We start from the raw sequence: 24,536 nt of genomic DNA on the forward strand, positions 1-24,536 counted from the left end.
ATTTACTTGTTTCAATTTTTTATTCTCTATAATATTTAAATTTAAAGACATAATTTTCTTAACTAATTACACAAATAATCATTTCCCTTTCTTCTCTTTCTTAACACACAGACACCAGCCGATTCATCGAAACTTAATCGTAAAGAATCATATAAGGCTCAACGTAAAAATTACCGACGCGAAAAGAAACGTGTTGCATCGGAGCTATTAAATTCTCTTCAGGATCCTGCTGTAATTGTCTTGGCAGATTGGCTTAAGGTAAGTACGATTATTATAGAAGAGATAGATTGCCCCCTACTCCTTCAGCCCACGAAAAACGATGTGTAATTTCCTCTAAAGAGGAAATTTCAAATATTTTCTATGTTCAATGCTGTAATTTATGAAGATGGTGGAGGAGAAGTAACACCATCACCACTCAAAATTGAATAGCGTGCGGCAGGCTAAACTCTGACAGTTGTATGGTTTATCATTATTAATAATGACAACCGCTGCTATTCTGTGTAATTTTTATTTTGTTTTTGTTCATCATTACATTTGAAATGTGGAGTGTTTTTATTTGTTATCTCAAAAATACGACAATTGTTCCCAAGTGAACGTTTTATTCGTGCTAAGAAAGAATGTTTAATTGTCGGTCGGTTGGGCTGGGCAAGTTATTAATTTAATTGGTTATTTTTCTTTTTCTATGGTATGAAAATTTTTGGTTATACAAATTCTAATAGGAAGATGTTGCCCAATCTTGTAGAATTGTAGACCTCTGTTTACAGAAAAATATCTTATCGCCATTGAGATATTGACCTATGATCTCTATATAATCTGAAGTTTGTAATTATATTTGTAAACCTAACAAATAATTATTTGTAGGTTACACATCTTTATTATCAGGAGTAAAATCCGATTGCAACAACAAGTTACGAAAACAGTACCATAATTCGGAGGAATAAATATTTTAACAATAATTTGTTTTTGCTCAATATCTTTCACATAGTGTTTCAGAAATAGTATGTATTTTCTTTAAAAGAAATGTTATTAAATAATCTATGCCAATACGGTCAGTACGGTTTGACGTACGGTCATATGGTAGTTTCAATTCAATCGTTTATTGGTACACGTTAGTTAATTCGGTCAGTCAACGGAATGATCCAGACGACCATTCCGTTCAATTTACGAACCAAGTTCCGATCGTTCCTTCTACGGAATAGTTCCTTTAAACTAGTTCATCATTTTCATTCATTGAGTTCCGCTCCACTTAGTTCAGTAATTCGTTGGTACACGCCAGAACATTCAGTCATTGAACGAGAAATTCCTGATGTACAATTGGATCAAAAATATATAAATTAACGAAGTAACTGAATCTGGTATCGATCGTTCCCTCTATGGCTTCTTTAAACTGGTTTATTCCTTTCGCTCCTTTCGCAAATGAACTAGGTAATTTACTTAGTTCCGCTTTGCAAAAGGAACTAGTCTATTCATTTAGTTCGTAGTTCTCTTCCATTGATTGGTATATGTCAGTTAATGGAAGATCCGCATGAACGATTGGATCGCTACAATCTACATGTACGAAAAAAGCGAACCAAATTCCGAGCGTTCCTTCTACGGAATAGTTCCTTTGAACTAGTTCATTCAGTTTCAAAAACAATAGGGGTCTTCATTGGCCAGAGCTCATCCTACATGCAAAATTTCGTGAAGATTGGTCCATAACTGTGGCCTGTATCGTGTTTACAAATTATAATGGACCGACGGACGGACACACATTTCTAGATCGACTAAGCTAGTCGAGATATGACCTTTAAGTAGGTGGGCCTAGGTGGGCCTATTCCTTCTACGGAATAGTTCCTTTGAACTAGTTCATTCAGTTTCAAAAACAATAGGGGTCTTCATTGGCCAGAGCCCATCCTACATGCAAAATTTCGTGAAGATTGGTCCATAACTGTGGCCTGTATCGTGTTTACAAATTATAATGGACCGACGGACGGACACACATTTCTAGATCGACTAAGCTAGTCGAGATATGACCTTTAAGTAGGTGGGCCTAGGACCAATATTTCGCGGCGTTACAAACTTTTGGGGCTGCACAAAGCTATAATACCCTGACAACATAGTTGTGTAGGGCATACAAATTTACGCTTAATTTGTTGTTGGAAAAAAAGATTTTTAAAAAAATCCACGCTTATAGCTGTGATATTTGTTGAAAAATATTCTTAAAAAAATCCACGCTTATAGCTGTGATATTTGTTGAAAAATATTCTTAAAAAAATCCACGCTTATAGCTGTGATATTTGTTGAAAAATATTCTTTAACAAATCCACGCTTATTGCTGCTATTTCTTGAAAAATATTTAAAAAAAATATATATTTCTTTCTATTGTGATATTTCATGGAATAAACGTTCTTTAAAAAATCCACGCTTATATTTGAAAATTAATCTTTAAAAAATCCATATTTATGTTGCGATAATTCTTGAAAAATATTCTTTAAAAAATCCATGCTTAAGTTGTGTTAATTCTTCAAAAATATACTTTAAACATCCACGCTTATAGCTGTGATATTTCTTAAAAAATATTCACGCTTATGGCTGTGATATTTGTTTGAAAAATACTCTTTAAAAGATCAACGCTTATAGCTGTGATAATTATTGAAAAAATATCCTTTAAAAAATCCACGTTTGTTGATGTGATATTTCTTGAAAAAAATATTCTTTAAAAACTCCGCGCTGAAAGCTGTGATATTTCTTAAGAAAATATCCTTTAAAAAAGGCACGCTTATTATCGTTGTGATATTTCTTAAAAAAATATTCTTTGTAAAATCCACTTTTTTAGTTATGATATTTGTTCAAAAATATTCATTAAAAAATCCACGCTTGTAGCTGTGACATTTTTTTAAAACAATCCAGGCTTATAGCTGTGATATTTCTTGAAAAAATCCAGGCTTATAGCTGTGATATTTCTTGAAAAAATCCACGCTTGCAGCTGTGATATTTCTTAAAAAATCCACGCTTATAGTTGTGATATTTCTTGAAAAAATATTCTTAAAAAAATTCGCGTTTATAGCTGTGGTATTTCTTGAAAAAATATTCTTAAAAAATCCTCGCTTGTATCTGTGATATTTCTTTAAAACATCCACGCTTATAGCTGTGATATTTCTTTAAAAATCCACATTTGCAGCTGTGATATTTCTTAAAAAATCCACGCTTATAGTTGTGATATTTCTTGAAAAAATATTCTTAAAAAAATTCGCGTTTATAGCTGTGATATTTCTTGAAAAAAATATTCTTTAAAAAAATCCACGCTTATAGCTGTGATATTTCCCGTAAAAATAATCTTTAAAAATGCCACGCTTATATCTTACATATTATTCTTTAAAAAATCACATATTCAAAAAAAAAAATCAAATCGTATGTTTCGAAAGTGTTAAAGATTTATTTCCTAAATGTTTTCTCCCACAATTTTTAGTTAATAATATACCATAGGTATTTGTTATTTTTGTTGTTTTTTCTTAACTTAATGTCAATATTCACAACTTGATTGATTCGTATCGATAGATATAGACTGTGATCATAATATTTTGTTTTTTTTTTTATTTATGTAGATCAGAAAAACAAAAACAATTTGATTTGTATAGAAAATATTTTCATTGTTGGATTGTCTCGATTGTCGAAACAATTCATTAACGCTTGCGATCAAATTGATTGACATTTCAATTCCACAAAAACGCCAACAACAAAAACAACCGAACGAGTGTGTACGATCACGAATATCTTCACACATGCGAATAGTTTATTTGTTCAATAAAATTTTGATATCGAGGTACGTTTTTTTAGAAGTTCATTGGCAGAATTTTAACGTAAATATGTATGTACACGCTAACAATGATATATAATTCAGTGATTTGTGGAAAAATCCCTACTTGATAAGAGGGAGCTTTCTTTATTGACAAAATTGTGACTCATTCCAAAAAGAAGTGAGTGATAATGTCCAAGGGGCACTTTTTTACATTCAGAATGGATACCCTTTATACAGTTCCATTTATTTAGGTTTTTTTTATTATTTGAGTATTATTTCTGGGTGTACAATATTCTGATATTGTTTTTGTTTAGAAAGCAATCAACAAGTGAACTAGGTGTTAAATATTTGCTACTTTAGACAATTTTGCACTCAAATTGTACCCGTTTAAATGAGATGTTTAGATAAGCGAAAATAATGTTTTAATTTTGGAACGAGTTGATAATTGACCAAATGCATTGTGATACGAATGAACAAATTCCTACAATTGTTTACTATATTTATTAGTTTATTTGCCAAGTGAATGTGAACTCTCGTCGTAATTGATGGAAATAATTATTCATATCGACATTTGCAAAACAAAAAGTTGATAATGATCATTAGTTATTTGTGCATAATTTCTGAATTTCCAAGAGTATTTTTTAAGAAATATATACATTTATACATAATGTATAAGCGTGGATTTTTTAAAGAATATGTTGAATAAATTGTAATTGTTTTAAATAATATTTTCTGGATTTTTATAAAAATATTTTTTTTTGTTTGATATCACTGCTGATTATTATTTAAAAGATATTTCTCTCGAGAAATATTACGTCGATTTTTAAAGAACTCTTACTTGCTTAGGTGGCTTGTGATAGAACATTTGTTCCATATGCCAAGCTTAAAACTGTTTTCCAGGCGCGTCGGTCTTCTGCGCAGCTCTTCCAATTTGAAAAACTATTTTCAAATTAATTCAAATTCAAATGTCTTCCACTTGATCTTTCTTAAAAAAATCGACGCTTATAGTTATGATATTCCTTGAAAAATATTCTTAAAAAAACACGCTTACAGATGTGATATTTGTTGAAAAATATTCTTTAAATATCCACGCTTATAGCTGTGATATTTCTTAAAAAATATTCTTTAAAAAATCCACGCTATAGCTGTAATATTTTTTGAAAATATGAAAAATATTCTTTAAAGAATCCACGCTTATAACTGTGATATTTCTTGAAAAATAACAATTCACGCTGTGATATTTCTCGAAAAATATGCCCCAAAAAATCCACACTTATAGCTGTGACATTTGTTGTAAATTATTCTTTAAAAAATCCACGCTTATAGCTGTGATATTTCTTGAAAAATATTCTTTAAGAAATCTACGCTATAGCTGTGATATTTCTTGAAAAAAAAATATTTTTAAAAAATCCACGCTTATAGCTGTGATGTTTCATGAAAAATACAAAATCCACGCTTATAACTGTGATATTTCTTGAAAAATATTCTTTAAAAAATCCACGCTTATAACTGTGATATTTGTTAAAAATCAATATCCTTTAAAAAAATCCACGCTTATAGCTGTGATATTTGTTGAAAAATACGCTCTAAAAAATCCACGTTTTTAGCTGTGATATTTGCTGAAAAATATTCTGTAAAAAATCAACGCTTATAGCTGTGATATTTCTTGAAAAATATGCTTTAAGAAATCTACGCTATAGCTGTGATATTTCTTGAAAAAAATATTTTTAAAAAAATCCACGCTTATAGCTGCGATATTGGTTGAAAAATATTCTCAAAAAATCCAAGTTTATAGCTGTGATATATTTTGAAAAATATTCTTTAAAAAATCCACTTACCTTGCTTGTGATAGAATATTTGTTCCATAAGCCGAGCTTAAAAAAAATATTTCCAGGCTCGTCCGTCTTGTGCGCAGCTCTTCCAATTTGAAAGACCATGGTCCGAGATGTGGTCTTTCACTTGATCATTCCATCGATTTCGTGGCCTTTCCCATTTTACGTGATCCATCAGTTGGCTCGCTGATCCATACAAGAGCACGAGTAGTATCAGCATCTTGTAGAGTTTGAGTTTTGTTTCGACGAGAGGTGGCCTTGTTCCTGAATTGCCTACTTAGACCATATTAGCATCTGTTTCCCTACCTTCTTCTCCTCCGAATTTCAAAACTCATGTCCTTAGTTTTATGTATGGCGGTACCAAGGTATATAAAATCGTTGACTGCCTCGAAGCTGTAGTTCTCAAGTTCCACAGTTGGTCCGGGTCTGCTAGACGTTTTGCGCGTTGATACCATCAGCTTGGTCTTATCGCCACACCCACTTTGGCAGACTCCTTCTCAATTTGTTCAAAGGTAGATGTTACCGTTCTCAATGTTCGACCCATTATATCGCAGTCATCGGCGTTGGCGAGTAACATATGCTGTTTGATGTACAGAGTGTAATTTCTGTTCACCTGTACCTCTCATATGACCTTTTCCAGCAGGATGTTAAAAAGATCACATGACAAACTGTCACATTGTCTGAATCCTCGTTCGGTATTAAAGTGCTACGAAAGGTCCTTTCCGATTCTAACTGCTGACCTTGTGTCAGTTAAAGTTATCCTGCATAGCCGTATTAATTTTGCAGGACGAACACAGACATGGTTTTAAACACTTCTGAACCTGATAGAGCTGTCCAATGCGCCTTTATAGTCGACGAATAGTTGGAATATTTCGATGTGTTTTTCGTGGGTCTTTTCCAGAATCTGGCGCAGAGTGAAAATCTAGCCAGGCCTGACCATTGATTTCAGGCATACACATGGAAAGTAGACTTATTCCTCTATAGTTGGTACATATCGTCTTGTCTCCCTTTTTTCGTGCACGGGACACAGGATGCTGAGGTTCCAATCATTGGGCATGCATTCCTCTAGCCAAATTGTACTATTCAGCTGATGTATGCTCCTGACCAGCATCTGACCACCGGTCATCGGCACCGGCTGCTTTATTGTTCTTCAGCCGATTGATTGCTATTCTTGTCTCATCTTGGCTAGGTGGTATACAATCTATACCATCATCTCTTATTAGTTCTAAGGTATCTTCTTCACCGTTACAATTTTATACCAGAAGCTTGCAATATGTTCCTTCTTCATCTGTACAGGAGGATGTGCCTGCAGCAAAACCTTCGGTTTGGTGTTTTACTCGTTGGTAAAATTTCCGGACTTCATTCTGACTCTTGTACATCTCGATCGATTTCTAAGTGGGTACCTTGGCGGTTAATCTACTTTTTCCCACAACATATTCAAGATAAGTCCATGTTTCTACATAACCCCAAAGGACATGCGTCTTGTTCGGTATGTTCAAGGCCCTACCTCAATTTTCTAAACAGAGTGTCTGAAGTTTGGAATTTTGTTTTATAGGGAGAGTTATAAAATACTCCCATATATATAGGATCTGAACGGTCTTAGATATTTTCAGTGTTCGAAGGTACGGAAATAGCGTCAGCCTTTAGGCCTTCCTGAATATTTAACATATTATGTTTAACACAATTATGTTTTTATTTATTTATTTCCCTACAGGTTCGAGGTACCCTAAAATCGTGGACAAAACTATGGTGTGTCCTAAAGCCGGGCTTATTGTTACTTTACAAAAGTCCAAAGGTGAAAAGTAGCCATTGGGTCGGTACAATACTGTTGACATCCTGTCAAGTCATTGAGAGGCCAAGCAAAAAAGATGGATTCTGTTTTAAACTCTTTCACCCCTTGGAACAATCGATTTGGGCACCAAGAGGACCCGACAAGGAGACCATTGGTAAGTTGTACAAAATTGCACAGGAAATAAAAGTCAATATTAATAAATATAAATTATTTTTTTCTGTTTACAGGAGCTGTGGTCCAACCCTTGCCAACAGCTTATCTCATCTTTAGAGCTCCCAGTCAGGCGGCGGGTAAATGTTGGATGGATGCCTTAGAATTGTCTCTGAGATGTTCCGGTTTACTACTACGTTCGAATTCTTCACCCGGACCCAATCAACAACCCGGTGCAATAGAGGCTTCAATTTCCCATGAAACTCAATGGTCTGAGGCCGATTATGAAAAGCATTTCAATGATCAAGGTAAGACGTTGTTGCCAAGCCGTTTAGTGTTTTTGCGTTCTTTGTTGCTGTTGTTCTTAGTTTGCAAATGTTATGTACGAAATTTTAAATAATTTATTTTTTTGAAATTCCACCAAAAAATACTCCCTTTCCCTTAAAAAAATATACTAAAAATACTAACACTTAACCCCAAGACAAAGACAAATTTCTCAAAATACAGCGTAAGTCACAACAACATCAACAACAATATCTCACAGTACCAACCACAACGGATGAAGGTGGTAGCACCGATACCAGCATCTATCATCCATCACGTTCACAAACACCCCTGTTGCAACAACTCTATCTAACCATGACCCATTGGGAACGTGTTGTGGCCGCAAATGCCCATCAATTGAAAAAGGCCAAACATCTACCAAAATTACGTCGTTCCAAGAACAATATCGATTTCAGTGATATCTCTAGCGTTGAAAATTCACCTAGAAAAACACCACATGATTCGTTGAAATTCTTAAAGAAACGGCATGGGACATTACTGAAATCGTCATCGTTGCGTTCGGTTCGAAAATCAACGAGCTCCAGCTCTTCCGATGAAGAGGATTTGAAAACGATAATATCGACGAGGCAATTAAGTTCGAATGGATCTGCATCGAGACCAGTTAGTGCACCACCGGGTACATTTTTTGACAAATAATTTGCCAAATGAAAATTTAAAAAAAAAATATGTTTGTCTGCTTGTTGATTCATTAGTAGAAAATGGCTAAAAATATTTGAAATCATATCGAATCATTATTCAGGTTCAAGGAATTAAGTTATGAAATGTCGTGGTTAAAAGGGATTTATTTGTATTTTTGGGAAACAAAGGTATTACCGTTGTATTGAAATATTGTATAAACGACTTATTAATATGTCCATAAGAACTAAAACAATCACTCTCAAGATTCCCATAGACATTGTTTTTTTTCAAGCTCAATGAAGTGGGCTAAATATTCCTGACTTTATATTTAGAGTAGGAACCCAAAAAAAAAAACTAATATAATTGCGTACATCTACAGCAAATGTAAATTCGGATCATTAATTGACATTTTGAAGTCAACGGATTTGGTCACTTCTAGAATCTCTCTGATCTCTTAAAAACAGTCTCCATTGAAAATGTTCACCTGCGGTCCCAGTTGAAGTGTTTTTTTTTACAAACAATTACTAAACTTTATTTCGCACTGTTTTTCTCGATGTTGCGTTCACATTTTTTCTTTTACTTCCCTTGATTGGCCGGATGTAGGTTGTCCTAGGTGATAGGCAACCATCTATCGTTGTGTAGTCCTACCTTATTCATCTGCGTGGCGCTATCTCCTGCTACTACTGGGAAACCCTAGAAACAATTTTATACATGTTTGAGCTCCTCGCTTAGTTAGTGTTGCCATTTTCTTCTGGGTGACATCATTCCTGCCAAGGTTGGCCTCCGTGAGCTTCGGATGCATTTCATCTTGAGGAAAATGTAAGCTACTTTTTACAAATATTCGAAAATCACTTTGAAGTAATTGTTCATCCTACGCAGGGATTCGAACCTAAAATCACATCGGTTTGGAATCTAGCACATTATCCACCGCACTACACTACATCTCACCAAACTGGTTGAGATTTCTTTCCAAATTGGGTGGGCTTATAGCATCTCAGTAGAATCATTGTTAGGTCATATTGACTAAAGGTTGTGGATGCCGTTTTAGCATTGCACTTTTTCAAGTTCGACTTCCTGGCATTTTTATAATGCTTCTGTTTTACTCCCTTTGTAAAAATCTGGAAGAATGTCATATAGTGATCCGAAAAGCTGTCTTTCTTTCGCATCCATTGTTTTAAGGTTGATGTCAATGACCTCTCCTCTTATACTATTTAGGAAAAGTGTTGTATTGCTCCTGTTGCACTTCCTACGATTATATTTTAATATAAATTTGAGTATGGACTTACATCTGGCAGACACGACTTGAGGAATAAGGCGACATAGGTTTTTGAGGAAAGTTTATTTGTACTAAGTTCATCGCTTGCAGCTGGTTTACGCTTGTTTCTTCGTCAGAACTACTGGTTGTGAAGCTACAGACCTTGATCCCTTTTTATAAGGTGGAAATCCTGCCTGAGTACCTATATCTTCTACACTAATTTCTGATTTCCGACTAACCGATTTACAACCATTCAACTTCGCTATACTCCTGTCTTAATCAGCTCGGTCAAGGATTGCATGCTTTAAGACCTCTGGGACCTGGCATCGTGACAGAAGATTTGGCTTTCGCCCTTGACGCAACCAAAGTATATGATGCAGTTTTTCGCAGCTGGTTGCTAATCGTCGGGGGACCGCATTATCTTTACATTTTCAGGATCTGAGAGAGTTTTGGTCCACAACATAAGATTCCTCTTTATATGAAAGTATTGTAGTCTGTTATTGTATTCGGATGCAGAACATTATCGATCTCCGGTAGAGCTTTTAGTCGGATGCCTCATTGGTATTGATACATTTGGTGGTTGATGAATCATTCATTGTTTCAATGGCAACATCATCGGCACCAAAATCAACCTCAATGGCCTCTCCGCCAATATCATTGTCCATTCCTGCCACCTTTAATGATTCTGTTTTAATTGGGGGAGTCACTTAAATTACCCTTGTGTTATCCATGGAGTCATCCTCGGCGAATAATCCCAGATGAAAGTTGGAATACTATCAGTAAAATTGTCCCTCTGTCTCTCAAGGCACACGTTGAATTCCTCAAGTGATTATTTAGGGGCGTCAATTCCTAGGATGTTATCCACTTGTTAATGTTCTTCCAGATTCCCCCTCCAAAACTCCCTAAAATTTGGTAATTTTTTGTGCCGTTCCGGAACAAACTATTTTAAAGGAGCTGTTCTCCAAATGGAACGGTCGGTACTAGGACCGATTTTTTAAATTCATTATGTCCCTTTGGACACTGTCTTTCCTTTTTTGCTCTCGTCCACATAGTACCAAACGTTCATCTATGAATGGCCTATTTCTTTTCGCAGAGCAACCAGATTTTTTTCGGGAACCAAATTGACCAACTCCAATAATTAACATCTTTGTTTTGACCATGTTTAAAATTATTACAACATGGAGACTTCGTATGAACGATAATTGCATTGGAAACCTTTTTTATCTTTTTAGGCCAGATTTGATCTTCAGATTTAAAATTTCTATTCAAAATATTGACTAAAACATCAATAATTTTCGTTGCCTTAACAAAATGAACATTAGTTTGAAGCTAACTGCGGTTTTAATGACGCCTACACGCATGCTGAAGAAAGTAAAATCTCATACTATTAATACTCCTTCAAAAATGACTCCTTCAGAACACCCCACTATCACACACATACATATATGTCTTTCCATATGTGTCGATTATTCTCATTTTGTTCGCCTAGTAGTTGAAATTGCCATAATGTCAACATAAAAAATTGCCATATTTACAGTTTATGTTATAAAAGTCGATTCTCGACTTTTTACTTATTTACCTCTAGATTTGGATGCCGATAGTCAAACCGAGGCACCAGCTGGCATTATGTCTGGCATTGACACCGATTCCGATTCGGATGGTAATGATAATGCTGTCGATAATCAATTGCAAGTCATTGATAATGAGGAGCCTGTTGAGACGCCATATATTCCGGCACCGGAAGAAGAAATCAATGCGGTAAGTCAAATGGAATTAAAATCGAAGTCTAACAGCGTATTCTTAATAACATTAGATTCGATTTAAATTAGAAGTTTGTGGAAAATCTTAGTTTGTAGGTGAAAGATAATGAAAGTAAAATCTGATATTTCTATCATCACTCTCACCACAACTACAGATGTACAAACAATAAATTTGCCTAGTGTAAATCGTGTCTTAGATAAATCGAATCTTTATTAACAATTTTTTGTTATTTTTTCAGACAAGCGGTGAACAAGTCGAAGAATTAGCCGAAGAGAATAAAAGTTTAATTTGGTGTTTGGTAAAACAAGTCCGTCCAGGTATGGATTTAAGTAAGGTGGTATTACCTACTTTTATATTAGAGCCACGTTCATTTTTGGATAAACTAGCCGATTCATATTATCATGCCGATATTCTATCAAGGTATGTTATAAAATCCCAACCGATTTTCCTCGGGAGTGTTTGATTTCTTCGCCCAGTATTAAATTTCAAGTTCAAATCTCATAACATAACACTTCACCTGTTTTACAGAGCTGTCCTTGAAGATGATCCCTTCACCCGCATGAAATTGGTTGTACAATGGTATCTTTCGGGGTTCTATAAAAAACCCAAAGGTCTCAAAAAACCCTACAATCCCATTTTGGGTGAAACCTATCGCTGCTATTGGGAACACGAGAATGGCAGTCGCACTTACTATATTGCTGAGCAGGTCTCACATCATCCACCAATATCGGCATTTTATGTTACAAATCGCCAAGAAGGTTTCTGCATTAGTTGTTCCATCTTGGCCAAATCGAAATTTTACGGCAATAGCACTTCAGCGGTGCTAGAGGGTGTGGCTACGCTAACTCTATTGCCACGTGGCGAAAGTTATACACTAACCACACCTTATGCCCATTGCAAAGGTATTCTCATGGGTACTTTATCTATGGAACTGGGTGGCAAGATAAATATCGAATGTGAGAATACGGGCTACAAGACGGAACTGGAATTCAAGCTGAAACCTTTTTTGGGCGGTGCTGATAGTACGAACGTGGTTGCGGGTAAAATTCGCCTGGGCAAAGAAACATTGGCCACAATTTCGGGTCATTGGGATGCTGAGATGCGTATAAAAGATACGAAATCGGGTGAAGATTCAATACTATTTGCAGCGAACAAGGATACAATGAAGAAACGTTTGAAACGTTATGTGGTGCCCATTGAATCACAATTTCCCAATGAATCGGAACGTTTGTGGAGTTTGGTTTCAGCCGCCATTAGACGTGACGATCAAGTTGGTGCTACCGAAGAGAAGACCGTACTTGAAGAGTCACAGCGTAATGCGGCCAAGGAACGTAAGGCGACACTTACCGAATGGGAACCAAAACATTTCCAACAGGATATAATGACAGGAAAGGTGAGTCCTTTACACTTAATTTATTATATTAGATCTGTAATATTTTTATATTAATTTTTTATATTTCAGTGGATTTACAAATATGCCGATCTTCGACCCTGGGATCCACGTAACGATGTCAAACAATACGAATGGGATTATAAGGTATTAACCAAGACCCGTCATCAAGCACCCATGGTACGAACATCGAGCATTGTTAGTGTCGATCCAATGCATGTGATACGCAATTGTGCTTCGGAACAAAGACAATCATCGTTGGCCATCATGAAGGCCAAACGTAAAAATAAGAAATTATCTAAACTATCATCAAATGATCCAAATAATTCAGATTCAAGTCAATCACAAGATGATCTAAATGATCAAGGTGTATCATCACACACTGTCAGAAAGTAAGTAGAAAAAAAAATAGTGTGTAGGGTAACTCCAAAGTATTTTAAAGGTTCTATATACATGTTCTTTTTTAACATAACCTCCATCCCATTAGAGGTGATCAGATGTACACAGTTTAACATGGCTCCATGCGTTGACATAGTCCCCATATAATGTCACGCTTAATTATACCCTTCACCACACTGTGGTACAGGGTATTATGTCTTTGTGCATATGTTTGTAACAGGCAAAAGGAAACGAGATAGACACATGGTTCCTTTTGAGAATATGCATAGAATCACTTTCTGAGTCGATTTATGCATGTCCGTTCGTCCGTCTGTCCATGTTAAATTGTAAACAAAGTACAGGTCGCATTTGTGATCCGAATTGGATGAAATTTGGCGCAGCTCATTTGTTTGGTCCAAAGACGAACCCTATTGAAATTGGGAAAAATAACCTGCTGTGTGGAAAGTTTCGCTAAAATAGGTTCAGATTTAGATTTAGCTCCCATATATATGACCGATTGACACACAATTTTGTACAACGTACTGAAATTACTATAACATAACGTATGCCAAGTTTTGTTGAAATCGAACCGATTTCGAAGGTCACATATTTTAGTTCATCCAATTTCATGTAAATGGCCCTTTTGTTAGGATGCATCTTTTTAATATACCCATATAGTATCATATAGTCTGTCCCGTCCGACTTTACTACTTTCTTTACTGGTTTTTCGTATGTTAAAATTCCTTTTCCAACCTAAATGTCTCTAAATTGGTATTAATTTTTCTCAATATCCAGATAATGTCCATCCCAAATTAAGACATGTATAATTTGTTAATCTCTCTGTGTTCCTTTTGGAAGTCTTTCCAATGCTTGCGAAGAATATTCTGCTTCCAGCATCGCATCAAACATTCAATCAAGATAGATGGAATTCCTTTGTTAATAAGTTCTTGATAAAAAGTCTACCTAGGATCCTTTTGACAATTCACAAATCAAGATATTTCAATATAGTACTTTGCATGATTTGATTCTATAATCTTGAAATTTAAATACCACATTTCTAATAATTTCCGATTTTTGTTGTATTTACAGATTGATGTTAGCTGTTGATCAGTTGAACAGTGCTCTAGACGATCACAAACGACAACTGGTAATGATCAATGCCAAATTGGAACGTTTACAATATGCACCACCCCATCACAGCGAACATTCGTCATCGGTATGGGGTGTAATAACACGATCGATACCACAGCCATTGGTCATACGAGCTTTAGCTTATGCATTTGCAGCTTTATTAGTAAGCCTTTGCCTAAAGTGGCTTTTATACTAGTTAACATTATTCAACTAAATCTAACTAAGATAATAAATTAAAAACCTACACACACATGCATACAAACACATTTATTACAAAAAAATAAAATATTTAAAATACAAAAATAAAATTTTGAAAAACAACAAAAAATAAATAAAACAAATATATTTGAAAATAGCATAATTATGAAGTTCACAACAAAAATAAAACAATGAAAATAATTATATTTTTTCATTAATTCCTAAGCTTGAAAACAATTTACACAATATCGTCGTCCCAAATATATAAATATTTTGTTTTACGATTTTTTATCTTTAAATATTAAATTGGTGGTTTCAAGCAAAAAATTAAAAAAAAATATTTAACATTTTTGACAAATTAAAAAATGAATATGTATTTATGTTATATTCAAAAATATATATTATTTACATTTACTTATAGCTCTTTAAATAATGTATTATATATTTAGTTTTGTATGCTATATTTAGTTTGGAAAATATATGTGTATGTATAATTATTGTTTTGTGTAATAATTTCTATTTTATAGAAACTTTTATTTATTAAGTTCCAATTTACAAAATTTGTTATCCTAATATCTCAAATTTTATATAAAAAATGTCTCATGTTTTAAGCTTCCTGTTATAGAGCTCTCTCCCTCTACTATTTTGTTGTTTTAACAACCAAAAAATATATATATTTATATATAAATAAACATCAAAAAATATAAAGTTTATAAGCACTTGGCACCTTAATGAAATGATTAACAATCAACTTTTTTAAATAAAAAAAAAAAAAAACAAATAAAAATTATAATCACTTTGAATTTAAATAACTTTTGAATTGTACATTGTATAATTAATACAATGAAACAAAAAAGAAAAAAACATATAACAAAAAACTTATGTATAAAACAAAATCACTGTTATAATAATTTTATTCGGTTAACTATTCCAAATTTCTTTAATAAATTCCAATTCCAATGAATATTTTGTTTAATTGTTGAATTTAAGAATGGTATTTGACAATGGGGTAAGTTTCTGCTTTTAATAATATATTCATCCCAACAATACACACCCAGCACTTGCGGTACGGATAACATCGACGTCGAAAACGATGCCGGACTTGTAAAACTTGTAATTCCTATCAAGACCTTGTTTTTGGTCTGGATGTCCTCTTTAATATACGCTGCATGTATATTAAAATGGAGATCCGAAGTCCCTCTGTCATCGACTCTTAGTGTCAAGGAGGAAAAATTTAACGGCATTAAGAAAGACATGTCCGATAGATATGTACAGTATTTCAAGAATGAGTTTGCACATACAGTGGTGGCCACAGAATTAAAACATTTACTGTGGTAAACATTTTTTGGTCAGCCCTCGATTCGTTTGAAGTATTTTTGAAATTTTTTTAATTCAGAACACTTCGATATACTGCACTCAAGAGATTTAGTGTGAAAATGGAAAATTATTTCATGCAATTTTTCCATAAATAACGGTTTTTATGAAAATACATCGACTTTGAAGTGGCCATATAATTAAAACATTGTGTGATTTTTTACTAGACTGCATTTTTTGAAAATATTTTTTAAAAAAGCTCTTTAATTTAGTTAAATTATGTAAACTAAGCACCGATAAAATCATTTACTGATAAAAATTTTTGAAAAAATCTGTAAAATCTATCAAAAATGCCAAAAATGTGTTCAGTACACCTTACATTCAGAAAATAACCCTTATTATAGAAAATAAAGGTCCGAATGCACCAGAAATTTATAGAATTAGTAGAAAACAATAAATAATTCTCAAAATAAATAAATATTTGAAATAAAAACTCAAAAAATTGGAATTAACCTAAAAGAACGATTAAATTTCGATAGCCTTTATTGAAGAAGGCCGGAATATTTTTGCAGTATGTGAGGAAATATCGATTGATATTGGCATTTATTATATGAAATCGATTGTTCGAGTAGTACACAATATATTTGATCAAAAAATATACCAGTCACAACAGAAAGAACAGAGATCAACACCTAGGTTGACGAGTAAAAGTTTCTGCCACACAGCAGCATTTTTGATGCTCAACTCAAGACTTTAAATATTTGTCAAATTGTAAAATTTGTCTTTCATTTAGGCTAAAATAGATTAAATGGGCATTATTCTATTCAAAAAATATTATTTTGGAAAAATATTGTCATGTTCAATAGATTTTAAGGGTCAAGAATTAACCATCAAACATGATGCTGTGTACCAGAAACGTTTTCTCGTCAACATAGGTGTTGATCTCTGTTCGTTCTGTTGTGACTGATAATTTTTTTGATGAAATATATTCTGTACTACTCGAACAACCGATTTGATATAATAAATGCCAATATCAATCGATATTTCCTCACATACTGCAAAAATATTCCGGCCTTCTTCAATAAAGGCTATCGAAGTTGAATCGTTCCTTTAAGTTAATTCCCATTTTTTTGAGTTATTATTTCAAATATTTATTTATTTTTAGAATTATTTATTGTTTTCTACTAATTCTAGCAATTTCTGGTGCATTCGGACCTTTATTTTCTATAATAAGGGTTATTTTCTGAATGTAAGGTGTACTGAACACATTTTTGGCATTTTTGATAGATTTTACAGATTTTTTCGAAAAATTTTATCAGTAAATGATTTTAACGGTGCTTAGTTTACATAATTTAACTAAATTATAGAGCTTTTTTAAAAAAATATTTTCAAAAAATGCAGTCAAGTAAAAAATCACACAATGTTTTAATTATATGGCCACTTCAAAGTCGATGTATTTTCATAAAAACCGTTATTTATGGAAAAATTGCATGAAATAATTTTCCATTTTCACAATAAATCTCTTGAGTGCAGTATATCGAAGTGTTCTGAATTAAAAAATTTTCAAAAATACTTCAAACGAATCGAGGGCTGACCAAAAAATGTTTACCACAGTAAATGTTTTAATTCTGTGGCCACCACTGTAGATAATTACACTGAGCAACAAATTTCAATTTTTTTATAATATCGGGAAATTCCAAAGAAATTATGATGTATTGGTGTTTTGAAAGTTTAAAAAGGGGGGACAATATTCCCGCTATCCAAGACATTAAAAAAATTCGGATAAGGATTGCTCGAAATCTTTTCATTTTAGGTATATGCATGGTATAATTATTATAAGGTAGGGCACAGCTACCAACTGATTACAATTTTTTCTCAAGGTGGCTTGTTCCGTCAAATAAAAATACATATTTTGTGTATGTATGTGTATTGTTTTGAATACTATGTCAAATAAATTCAAAATAAATTGAAATATATTCAAATTTAATAGAAACGAAAATTATGTTTTTAACACGTTCGTCTGGAAGTAATTACTTTGTTATGGATGAAACAAACATTTTATGGTATTCCCTACTGGATTGTGGGAAGAAATCATAACCTTTCATTCATTTTTCGCGTTTTTAGTTTTGTGTTGAAAAAATGTCAAATAAACACAAACACTTGTTGCGTATATTTATTTTATTTTTGGCAGAAGAGGCCACACGTGCATAGTTGCTTTTTTTTATTAACCTCGAGCTGCCCTACCTATGGTCTGTTCCCGTGCTGCAAGAATCTACTCGATTTTAATATTTTCTTCGATATCATAAAGGAAAAAAGTGTTATCGAAATAAAAAATAGTAGATTCTTGCAGTACGGGAACATACCACTTGTTTTATTTTTACTGATATGAATGAGACATATTTTTGTCTAATAGCACTCAGTCGACTCTGTGAAGGGGTCTTTTCGGTTCGCTTTTCCAGAAATGATTGAAAACTTGTTTAAAACGGAATTATAGCAGGTCAGAACATTCTACAAAAATGTTCGCAATGAAGTTGTACTATAAGTCTAAGAATAGATAAAAAAAACTCGAAAATCAGCCAAAACGTCAATAATCTTAAAAATATGGGAACTCATTTTAGGGCTCAAAACTATCTTATTTCGAGTTTGTATCAATTTTTCCCACTAGATGTCTCTTTAGAAAGATGGTATAAAAACAAAAAAATTCTCCATCAAATTTTAGTATAAGTCCCTGACAAAAAACTCGGTTTATATAATATATTTACAAAATATATAGACGTAAATTTGTGCAAAAAATATATTAGCAGTTTTTCAAAGATATTTCCCAGTACAAGTATTAAATTAACTATTGGTCTGTTGCCATACTGCAAGATTATACTGCTTTTTACTACGATAACGAATTTTCTTTTATGATATCGAAGAAAATAGTAAAATCTAGTAGAATCTTGAAGTACGGGAAAAGGCCATATATTGACAGCAAATTCAAATTCTTTGTTGACTTTGTGCCAAAAATCGTCAATAATACTGCATTTCAAAAAATTATTTAATGTAAACATAGCAAAACCGTATTTTATAGAAAAATCCCCATTTATCTCTTGCAATATTATCGATAATATTCAACGTTAATCGATTAGAAAAAGCTATCGATTGTGTGTCATCTCTATTGTTTACTACTCTACAACAACTTGTTTACATTTTTTTCATTCATACAATAGAAAATATTTTTCACAGAAAAGATATACAAATATCAACAAAATGCTTCATCAGGGAAGCGCTCCAAATACCAGTGGATTAGGTGAACATTCTGGTGGTGGTAGACCCCGGCACATACACTGGCGTGGTTTTATAAGAATATCTAATGGATCAAAAAGTATTGCCCAGTGTGCAAAATGTGGGAATCTCATAAAGAATACTGCCTCCGCGAGAATGTTGGCACATCGGTATGCAATTAAAAATGAAAATATGTCCAATGACTCCCCTTAATTTGTCATCATTTACAGACAAAAATGCCCATTAGATATGGATGACACTATGGCCTCCTCAATCGATACCCAATTGGAACAATCAGCCGACAATCAAAATTCCACGCCGGTACCCATTTCACCCAAAATCGACATGAAATCAATCGTAAAAAATGAAAGTGAACCTTCCAGAGGCGTTGGAGGTGGTAGGCCAAATCACAAACTTTGGTTTGGTTTTACAAAAATTTCTGAAAATGGTAGAACCGCTGCCCAGTGTATAAAATGTAAAAATCTCCTAAGAAATACTTCCGCTGTCCGAATGGGAGCACATAGGTGAGACAAATACGAAATTATATTAATAACATGTTTTAGTTATAAATTTATTTGTGTCCTTTTTTATTATGCCAGGCTAAAATGTAAAATCGATAATGATCCAACACTGAAGACAGATGATGATGATGACCAACAATTACCATCATTGGATAATAATGAACATTCCCAAAAAGATATAAAACCAGATATGAAACTAATGGGTTCTTTTGAATATCCCGAGTTCGATGAACCCAAGCATAAACATTGGCAAGGGTTTAGACGGATGTGTGAAAAAGGAAAAACGATAGCACAATGTATTAAATGTAATCAGTTCATTAGGAATACAGCTATAGCAAGAATGAACACGCACCGGTAAGTAAATACCATAAGGCGAAGTGTATATTAAATTTGTCCTCAACCTCGAATTATTCATTTCCGAACCCATAAAGTATATGTCGATATATGCATGTCCGTCTGTTGAAAATACAATAGAGCTCACAATATTTTATATAGAGCTTTGACATTTTGCACACACATTGTTACTTCCCCTAGGATGTTTGGTATTGAGTTCCAACTGGGTAGCAAATCTCCCTGCCAAAAAGTATAAAGCTAGTAGAGTGATATCTCTGCGGATGGATGATATCTCCGGAACTGTTTAGCTTATACATTTGTGAAATTTCACGCCTACCGGATGGCATAAAGATCTTTTGTACCAAAAATTGATAACATATGGGAAAGGCTGAACAGCTAGCAGATTTTTTCCGGACAAGTATATGGAAATATCAGCTACTAAATCAACGGCCACTCTGTTTATCACATGGGCAGCGGCGATAAGGCTACCTTTGAATGTGCACATCGATGGATCCATAATTACGACCACCAACTGACCCAAAGCCTTTATAAGGCATTCGCGCAGCGCATAACTATTTACGACAAGGTCAGAAGGTCAGGTTCTCAAGGAACAAGGTTCTCAAGTCGCTAGCCGACAGCAATAGGGGAGATGACAAAGAAATCTTTTTAACAACATAGACAGCAATATTCAATTCTGCAAGAACCCCTCCCTGAGGACTGAACACGGTGTATTCTCATGACTCCAATAGGCCACAACAAAATGTTGTCGATGCATTATCTACTTGGGTGTTGTCCAAACCTTGGGTGTTGTCCAATTTCCCAAATATCTACAATTATCTATTGTGAAACTGACAACACAAGAATTTCGATCAGATATCCCAGTTCATTGTTCAATATGAACATAGACATGTCATCTTGACCAAACACTTTAGTTCGGTTCGGTTTTGGAAATAATTGCTCTAAACGAAAAAGAATTATGGTTGCAGTTAATGTAAACAGACTCATGGAGATCCACCATGAGTGAAGGGGTTATGTCAAATATTAAGTCATATCGGATGGAAATGTACCTAGACCATAAAAATAATTTAAATAGTCTGCGACGCTTATATGGGGACTATCATTTAGCAAACGAAATATCAATTATTAAAATGGAGCGAATCTTTTATACGAAATTATGTCCATTCAACTTTTTTTGCAAATATTTTGCTTCGAAGTGATTCTTACTCGAAAAATGTTCGTTGAATTTGGCTTCTCTTCGAATCTCATTAGCAAAGATCCATAATTTGTCATCTGTGACAATTCCATTAACGTTTTTGGAAGCAGAGCGATCGTTTTTTTTTTCAAATTTCTTGCAACATTCGATATAATCTCAGAAAGGTTATTCATATTAATCATAAAGCCTCTGAGGAAAATCTTGTATTCCTGATCCTTGCCCCAAATAAAATATATAACAATTATTTTTTAAACGTTATCAAAAATTTTCGATAAAATTAGTTTTATTTCGCATTTATTTTGGGGAGTGCAACACTTCTCTGACCATTGAGGAGTATTTAACATTAAAATACATTGTAAACCAAAATACTATTACTATTTTAAATCCCAGGCGGAGATGTCCACTTAATGGTAATGTTAAAACGGACCTAGACGATGAACCACAACAACAAGAAACCACCATGGATATCGACGATTCTCAAACAAATGTAAGAACGCTATATACTCGACTATCATCATTTTTAACTACAAATATGTTTTCAATTTTTATAGTTCTTAGCATCCTCACCATATAGCGTTAGATCCTCGACACCACCTGAACCTGCCATATTCTTCGATATAGATAAATTTACAACGAGGCCAACAAAAAGAGAAGCGTTTTCCCGAGTAGAAAAATCGAAACTCGATAATCTATTGGCAAAATTTCTCATTTCCTGCAATGTTCCATTTACGGCAGTGGATAATAAATTTTTTAAAGATTTTTGCAGTGAATTGCAAACCTCGTCGTCATCATATAGCCCACCAAGTAAAAAGAAATTAATTGGCCCGCTACTGGAAAAATTACACAAGGAACAAATGGAGAATAATTCAACATTTTTGCAAACCATCTCTAGTGGGGTTTTGGTTATCGATGAATGGAAGAATAATATGGAAGATACAATAAATATTACAGCCTTGTTACACAATTGGGGTCACAGAGTTCATTTGGAATCATGTACCTCTTCATTGGGCGGAGATAATAAACCCGTTTCGATTGCTATTGATGAAACAATAAATCGTTGTAAACAGCTAACGAATCAATCATATAATGTTGACATTTTTGCTGTTGTAACAAATACTGAGTGCAATAATGAAGTGTTCGAATTAAAAAGTGGGTTAATACATCTTACGTGTAATGTGCAAATAGGAAATTTACTTATTAAAGATATAATTAGGAAGTGTGATGGCATTTCAACTGATGATCATAATAATCAAGCATGTCGTCCATGGCAAGAAACTGAATATGCGAATATTGGTGTTTTTGATAAGGTCTGTGGTATATTCAAAGAATTTCAGAAACCCCAATTGGAAAAGAAATTATGTAATCTTGGTGGAACAAAATCTAAATTCCCATATGACGGTCGTCGATGTTGCAGTGAGCGTGACACACTTTCATGGTTTAATGAAAACCTTGGGCGAATGAAACAAATTTCCAACGAAGTAGATAGTCAAGGAAAATCGCTGGTATCAACGGAAATCAAGGAACTACTTAACAATGAACACTTCGTACAATCTACAACAAATTTACATGACAATTTAAATCCAGTTGCTGTTCTCATCAAAAACTGCCAGAAATCAAATTCTTCCATTGCTGATGCAATTGAAGAGTGGTTAGATCTTCTTGCGGATGCTTCTAAGGAATTACATGAAATAGCCAGTAGAAGATGTAAAGCGAGTAATGTATTTAATAAATATTCCCTATGTGCAAATGTGTTACATCCTTTATATCGTGGCGAACAATTATCTCGCGAACACAAAACAATTGTTGACAATTTTATTCACGAAAAATTGGACAAAGAAGGGCAATTATCATTTGCTGAATATAAAAAATCCGCAGGAATATTTTCACAACTAACGGCGAAAACCACACAACCAGATTTATTTTGGAATATGGCACAATGTCGACACAACTCTCTGGCATCATTTGCCTTGAAAATACTCATGATACCAGCATCGACGCCACAAGTAAAAGAAATGCTGACCACCGATGTTAATTTTGTTTTAAAGACTAATCACTTAAATTCGGAACGTTCAAAAAAATTATTAGAGGTTTATATTTCACTTAAACTGAATGAGCAAAGTGAGTTGATGAATACCCATTTTGATGACAGCAATGATTCGTGCGATGATTATCATTAAAATAAGAAAGTTTTTATATAGAACTTATTTATTTAAAATGTGATTTATATACATAGATTGTGTGTATATTTGTATTGTAAGTATGTATTATTAACATTGAAGTAGAAAATTTGTATTAGAATATTCGTTAAAAAACGAATAAGAAATAATTAAAAAATTATTAAAAAAAAAATACCAAAATAATATTTTAAAATATGCATTTTGTTTTAGCAAAATTCGAAATTTGCCGACTCTAAATCATCGTACTGTAGAAATTATGGGATGCCAATCAAATTCAATTATTTTGCATTAAATTGTAAAATACGCAACTATTTTATTTTTCTGGAATAACAAAACGGTAATGTATTCACTATCAATTATCAACCAGCTCAAAAATAACCTATATGATACCCTTCACCACTTTGGATATATTGTACACATTTATCCTTACAATTGCATGCCAATGTTTCCCCGAAGGAACATACTCATGTCTTTCTGCAATCTATGATACATTTAATTTCATTCGGGCAGATTTAGAGTCATCTGCGTGCCATGGAACAAATTTCTGAAAAACGATTTATAGCGATTTATACACGCTATTCTGTAAGCCGCAATATTTAAAATTTAATTTCAATCAGACACCCGTTCGAAATACATATGGAAGCTATGGCCGCATCTGCACCAATTTCAACAAGTCTCTATTTGATACGTTGTGCAAAATTTCGTGTTAATTGGACAAACATTAGGAGTTTTGTGCACCCTTTATGTAAAATCGGACGAATCGAATTATATATAGGGACTTTGATGCACGATTTACATAAAATCAGACGAATATATTATATCGAAATCTGAACCGATTTTTCCGAAACACACCACTCATCATTCTAGACTTAATTCAGTACACTATGCCAAATTTCCGATTATACCAAAACCCACCACTCATCATTCTAGACTTAATTCAGTACGCTAAGCGAAATATCGTGCAAATCGAGGGATATAAAGGGACTTTGATGCACTATATACCTAAAATCGGACGAAAATATATATGTTATCTATATCTAAATTTGAACCGATTTTCACGAAATTTAATACACACTAGGCTTT

The 24,536-nt window shown here is 33.6% G+C and overlaps 1 protein-coding gene across 6 annotated transcripts in view; it reads left to right on the plus strand.

Annotated features, from left to right (window-relative positions):
* Positions 1-14,684, plus strand: part of LOC133322515 (oxysterol-binding protein-related protein 8-like) — an 81,976-nt gene extending 67,292 nt beyond the window's left edge. For 4 of the 6 annotated variants that reach the window (XM_061531503.1, XM_061531505.1, XM_061531507.1 and 1 more), the window contains 8 exons: positions 112-258; positions 7,325-7,556; positions 7,630-7,860; positions 11,323-11,528; positions 11,770-11,951; positions 12,060-12,924; positions 12,994-13,313; positions 14,389-14,684. In XM_061531503.1, coding sequence (XP_061387487.1) covers positions 112-258; positions 7,325-7,556; positions 7,630-7,860; positions 11,323-11,528; positions 11,770-11,951; positions 12,060-12,924; positions 12,994-13,313; positions 14,389-14,626 — 2,421 coding nt within the window. In that variant the 3' untranslated portion in view covers positions 14,627-14,684. The remainder of the gene's footprint in view (positions 1-111; positions 259-7,324; positions 7,557-7,629; positions 7,861-11,322; positions 11,529-11,769; positions 11,952-12,059; positions 12,925-12,993; positions 13,314-14,388) is intronic. The other 2 variants (XM_061531504.1, XM_061531506.1) reach the window with 1 other exon arrangement.
* Positions 14,685-24,536: the final 9,852 nt, after the last annotated feature.

Source organism: Musca vetustissima, unplaced genomic scaffold (assembly GCF_032173495.1).
Source record: "Musca vetustissima isolate MV318-11 ecotype Yass unplaced genomic scaffold, APGP_CSIRO_Mvet_v1 utg30834, whole genome shotgun sequence".
NCBI classification, from domain to species: Eukaryota; Metazoa; Arthropoda; class Insecta; order Diptera; family Muscidae; genus Musca; species Musca vetustissima.